The 5,568-nt window shown below is 38.8% G+C and overlaps 1 protein-coding gene across 1 annotated transcript; it reads right to left on the bottom strand.

Annotated features, from left to right (window-relative positions):
- Positions 1 to 2,159: 2,159 nt before the first annotated feature.
- LOC122065490 lies at positions 2,160 to 3,023 on the bottom strand. Its single transcript, XM_042629296.1, has one exon. The coding sequence runs from the start codon at positions 2,958 to 2,960 to the stop codon at positions 2,292 to 2,294; it is 669 nt and encodes a 222-aa protein (XP_042485230.1). The 5' UTR covers positions 2,961 to 3,023; the 3' UTR covers positions 2,160 to 2,291.
- Between the last annotated feature and the right edge of the window lie 2,545 nt (positions 3,024 to 5,568).

Below are 5,568 nucleotides of genomic sequence, written 5' to 3'. Positions count from 1 at the left end.
ATCAATTCCAATTTAGATAGACTTGGAAGCAGCCAAAACGGTCCCAATAACCCTAAATTGGCCATAGGAATCTTACCATTTTTAAATTTGAAAAACCAAATCCACAAAAAATCCTTTCACCAGCTCTATGGTATATTTATTGTCTTCATTCTAGCTACATTACAGAGCCATCAATACAGGTGCCAGATTCCACATCTCAACCTCCATCACTTACCTTTCCCAACCTTGATTTTACTATTTTGATTTGCGTATCTATTGCTAATTTAGGTCTTAATATATGTGGTTGACCAACTTGTTTATCTATGAAGGAGAATGCATCTCATTCACAATCGATTGCATGATGACAGAGAATTCCATTGAAGCAACCACTAGGGATTTCCTCCTAGAAGTTCAACCGACACAAATGAAGGGCTAGAGCATTAAGGAAGTGTGGATCACTTCTGAAGTGTTGCATAAGCATTTTTTTATCGAACAACCACCTTATGGCCTTGGAGCATAGTTCCTCTCCTCCTAGATGTCTATCATACTCTCCTTAGTTTCTCTTTTTGACTCAAGCCTAACAATGAAGTGGTTGTTTTCTTGGCTTATTTAGCATGCAAGGCTATGATTAAGAAACAATTTATGTCTATTTATAACCTGAGGCTACATTTGGTAATCATCTAGAAAAACTTTTTTCCAAACTATAGGAAAAAAAAAAAAGGGAATAAAGCATCTGGTGTCAACTCAAGGTACCGTTTGACAACGTTCCCAAAAACGCGTTTCTGCATTTTTCTGTTCCTAGAAACGAACAAATGGGGTAAAAAGCATTTGGTAAAAATATTGCGTTTCACCTGTTTTAAGAAATAGAAATAGAAATTTCTACCTATTTATGGTTCTAGAAACGCCCCAGACGAAATAATTTGAACTTGTTTTTGCGTTTCTGGAAACGACTAAAATGGACTGTCAGCAACCGCCTCCACTCATCTAATGTTGAAAGATTCACAGAAGAAGCGTTGAATAGGTCTGTGGGGTAGATCACCTGATCTTCGGCCACCATTGACAAAATTTAGTGCCCGCGTTTGAGAGAACTCATCCCAGAATGACCTCAGTAAAGAGTCCCCGTACTTGCATTCGATGGGTGTCTGCAACTCCTTCACGAGCATTTCCTCCGGGCGGCATCATCGGACCTTCATGACACCAGTCAGATTGCACATCAGGCCAACAACCTTCACTAGATTCTGGACATCCTGATCGATAGCCCGTGGAGGATTTCTTGAAGACTTGGGAAGCCCACCTTAGGGTTCCTACGGTTCACCTGTACAAGGTGAGGAGGGTAACTACAAGACTCTTCGTTGGGATTGGGGAGGGACAACTCCTAGCCTCCAAGGAGGTGAGATGCTTGCTCTTGCAGACATGGATGGAACCATTTTACGACGATTTTGGGTGGATGAGGAGGGCATCTAAAGGTCTCGATCGTCACCTAATTGAAGATGGCCTCAGCAACACCATCCTCACCCTGCCATTGCCCTTGCAGCAAGAGATTCTGCTTGCTTGGTTCAATCGATTCCTCAACTCCGGTGACAATTGCCTCAATGTACAAAGAGGGTTCGAGGTTTGGTGGAGGGCTTTCTGGAAACGAAATGGTGCACCTGATCAGCATCCACAATTCCGAATTACCGTTGCCTCTTCCGACCACTCATGAAGAAGGTAAAACTGAAAACAATGAACCTCCAACATCTCCTTCCACCTTCCTTCCTCCTCCCACTTCTAGGTTCAAAATCAAGAATCCCTAGTTTCAGGTTAGAGATTGAATGAAATTGACAATTGGGTTTCATTTGGTTGCGTGTGATCTGCGACAAATCTAAGCCAACAAAATAGACAGGTTCACCAAACACCATTTTTTTTTTTATTTTAAATCGACATTTTGATCCAACTGAAAATTTTGATTTTGATACGAAACCTAAAATGGGCCATTTGATCTGAAAAACAGTGATTAATGGGAACCTAGGAAGGTATATTCCTATTCAGAGCGGTGAAAATTGGCATCGGTCGGTCCAATCCAGAGGCGAATCGGCGATTCCTGATACGATTAACGATTTTTGAAACCCTGTTTAATATGGTCACCCAGCAGCAGTGATGACTGATGCGCCAAGAAGACTCACTGAAGAACGTCAGGACTCTTGAACAGATAAAACTTCAATTTATATTAATTAAATTACGCGAATTCTGTCTTATCCTTAGTAACAAAATTGAATCAATCTCAGGCTTAAATTCTTCACCAAATACTAATACTCCATCATTAATTTTAGAAATCAAAACGAATAGGCAACGAGAATCGCTTGCCTGCATCGAGCCTTGGCTTGCTCGAGCCTCTCCTTCAGTGTCTCTTCCTTCACCGCTGCCTTCACCATTGCCAAATCCATCTCCATCAACTTAAGAACTCTAAACAACTCCGTAATCAATCTCTCCTCCACCTCTCCTTCCTCTCTCAGTATCTCCGCCTCTTCTCGTGCTCTCTCCGCCACAATTTCCCCTGTTTTCGCCAGAAGCTCCTCTGATCCGTACTCTCTCCCCATCAAAAACTCCAATTTCTCCAAGACGTCGGCGATCACGTAGCCTTTCGGCTTCTCCAATTCTATATTTTTCGTTCTCTTCCAACCGATCTCGAAATTCTTGGGCTCGGGCTTCACTAGGCCTACCCGTGATTTTCGGTCTCGAATTATAACAGATTTTCTTCGCTTCTCTATCTGAAATCCTTCTTCGGCTTCTCCACCTGTGTTGGAATCTGAGTTCGGATTGGGGTTATCGGTCTCAGGTACTGAAATCGAATTCGAAGCGCATTGGGTGGAGAATGGTTTTTGGCGGACGACGTTATGGATTGGTTGCAGCGAAGGATTCACGATCTGAGTGATCTGATGGTTCCAACGAAGATGAAGATGGGGCTTTGTGTGAGAGAGTAACTGAAGAGAATGGGAAGCCATGGATAAGGTTCGGAGTTCTCGGTCACCTCCTGACCTCACTTCTGCTTTTCTGGAATGTGGATCGATAAAATCATAAAATATCTTGGTAAATATGCCACGTCACTGTCTTGGGTGTTCTGAGTCTTTTGACATGGGATTTGAATAATTTTGGTAGAACCCTTTTTTTTTTTTTCTGTTTTTGTTTCATAAAAAGGAATATCTTTTTTTTTTCTGTTATTGTTTTGGATTTGTTCGTTGACTCTAGATTAGTGTTTGATAAATCTATTCCAGATGTGATTCTAAAACGTAAAAAGAACAGCAATGGTGTTATATGGTAAAACCTATTCTAGAATAATTTTTTAATATTATTACGAATATTTATAAAAATATCATTATTATTGTAATTATATATGGGTACAAACAAGGTCTGCATATATATATATATATATATATATATATTTATATCTCTTTGTTCAAACAGGTGCACCTTGGACAAGTGGTGGTGTCCCTTCTCTAGAAAGAGATCTTTGTCAATTAAAATTACTGACAAATTTCTCCAAACTAATCTAATTACTGACTTCATTGGATGCTCAAACAAGTGCGCATGTATATCTCCTTGCTCACATTGGTGGCAATATTTTTGGAAACTCAAAATTCACCTGAAATTTAAACTTTTCTTTTGGAGACTTGTTCTTGAAGGAATCCCTACAAACGATATACAGCGAAAATGGGCGGATATAAACCCTGTTTGTGGTTTGTGCCACAATCACCATGAGAACACATGGCATGTCTTCATTTCTTGCGAATTCTCAAGAATAGTTTGGGTAGCCTGTCCTCTAGGATTCGAATCTGAACCTCTTACTTTCTCATCATTTTCTCATTTAATTATGTATTTTTATAATTCTATTGACATTCCTCTGAGTAATATGGAATGGTTGTTCAACATCTTTATCATCATGTGTTACTATATTTAGAAACTTTAGGAGTCAAGTAATTTTTTGTTCAGAGAAACCCAATCCCCATTATATTTTGCAACAGGTTTTATATTGTGTTTCTAATAGTGTACCTCCTCACGTGGTTGAGGATCAGGTAAAGCATTTCAAAATAATTTATTCTCGTATAAATTGCTTACCATTTTCTCACAAAACTATCTTGCTCATACCCACTACAACAAACAAAAACAAAAATATATTTAGTTGGGTGACAACTATTTTAAATGCAGGAACATGTGCCTTACTTTATGCAAATTATTTGATGACAAGAGAAGATACTGAAGCCCAGTGTTCTTCAATTGATGGGATGTTGAGGACATTTGGAGTGACTTCGAAGACTTGGGATCATTTTTTGATTACTCTTTGCTGGTCATGGATTGCTTTACCTCTTTTTATGGAATATTGTACTCTTTTGTACAAATGTCAATTTTTCTAAAGCCTAACAACAATCTAGTTAGGGCTCTCAAGTCTATAGCTCGTAATGCCATGGATAGGAAAGAAGTGATCAAAGATCCACAAACTCTCTTTACAATTTGACTAAATAATTATTTTGTTTCGCTAAAAAAATTTATATGAAGATAGACTTCTTTGTAACGAAGTGGGTTATAAACAGATTTTGTAACTGGACTTTTCTCCATTAATCACTTGGCAATGTGTCAAAAGGTCTACTGAAGTAATTTGAGAGAGAGAGAGAGAGAGAGAGAGAGAGCATAGCAGTGAAGCACTATAGACAGAAATCGCCGCTTCAGTAAGATCATATTGATAATAAATTATGGCAAAGGAAGAAAACTGCTACAAAGGGGGAAGCAGCGCCGCCCATAATGAAACCCTCATCTTAACCCTAAAACTAATAAGAAGAGGTCGAAGAGGGATGAGAACACCTAAGTTGCAGGTGCAAGTTCTCCCGTAGCCGATGAGTTGAAGTCCACCCTTGTAGCTCTCGGATCTTCTTCTCTATGTGAAAGAATCTTGAGAGGAGTTATTAACATTCGAAGTCTAAGTGCACTAGTAACAACATCATTCAACTTTCTTAAAATAATTATAAAAATTCTTTATTTTTATATCCTGTGAGTTCATCAAAAGGATATGGGCTGCTGGTTCTCTAGGACTCAAACCTATATTCCTCTCAGCCTACTGTTTCCAATCCCTTATTTTGTATCAGTTTAACTCTATGTCTATACCTGTTGTTGATTTAAATAATTTTGTAGCACTTTTATTATTACTTGCTACTTCCTATGCCACATTGGAATCGGGTCAGATTTACCAAGGTAAAACTGAACCTTCATTTGATCTTGCAATCTATGCAAGAGTGGATCTCGCACTTGGAATTAATAGCATAAGACTTTGTGCTGAACAACCACTGTAACAATACCAACATTCCTATCATACCAACGAATACGTTATTACTAATATGTTCGACGACCAATGACCCTAGGAAAAATATTTGCTTGCATTATGAACAAAGGCAAATGTGTCTCATTATTTACCAATTATATGATGACAGGACAAGCCTTTGAGGCAAACACTCGGAGCATAGTCTATAGGGTGAAACAGACTTTAGACGGAGGATGGTGAATTGAAGAAATTTGGAATGACTGAAAGGAGATTAAAGAACTAATTTTTGGAGCACTAAATCG

Source organism: Macadamia integrifolia, unplaced genomic scaffold (assembly GCF_013358625.1).
Source record: "Macadamia integrifolia cultivar HAES 741 unplaced genomic scaffold, SCU_Mint_v3 scaffold2038, whole genome shotgun sequence".
NCBI lineage: Eukaryota > Viridiplantae > Streptophyta > Magnoliopsida > Proteales > Proteaceae > Macadamia > Macadamia integrifolia.
The sequence above is the reverse complement of the archived record's forward strand: the minus strand, read 5'-3'. Positions and strand labels throughout refer to the sequence as shown.

Coding starts and splice junctions, on each gene's coding strand:
- LOC122065490 (XM_042629296.1), bottom strand. CDS start 2,960: ATGGCTTCCCATTCTCTTCAGTTACTCTCTCACACAAAGCCCCATCTT.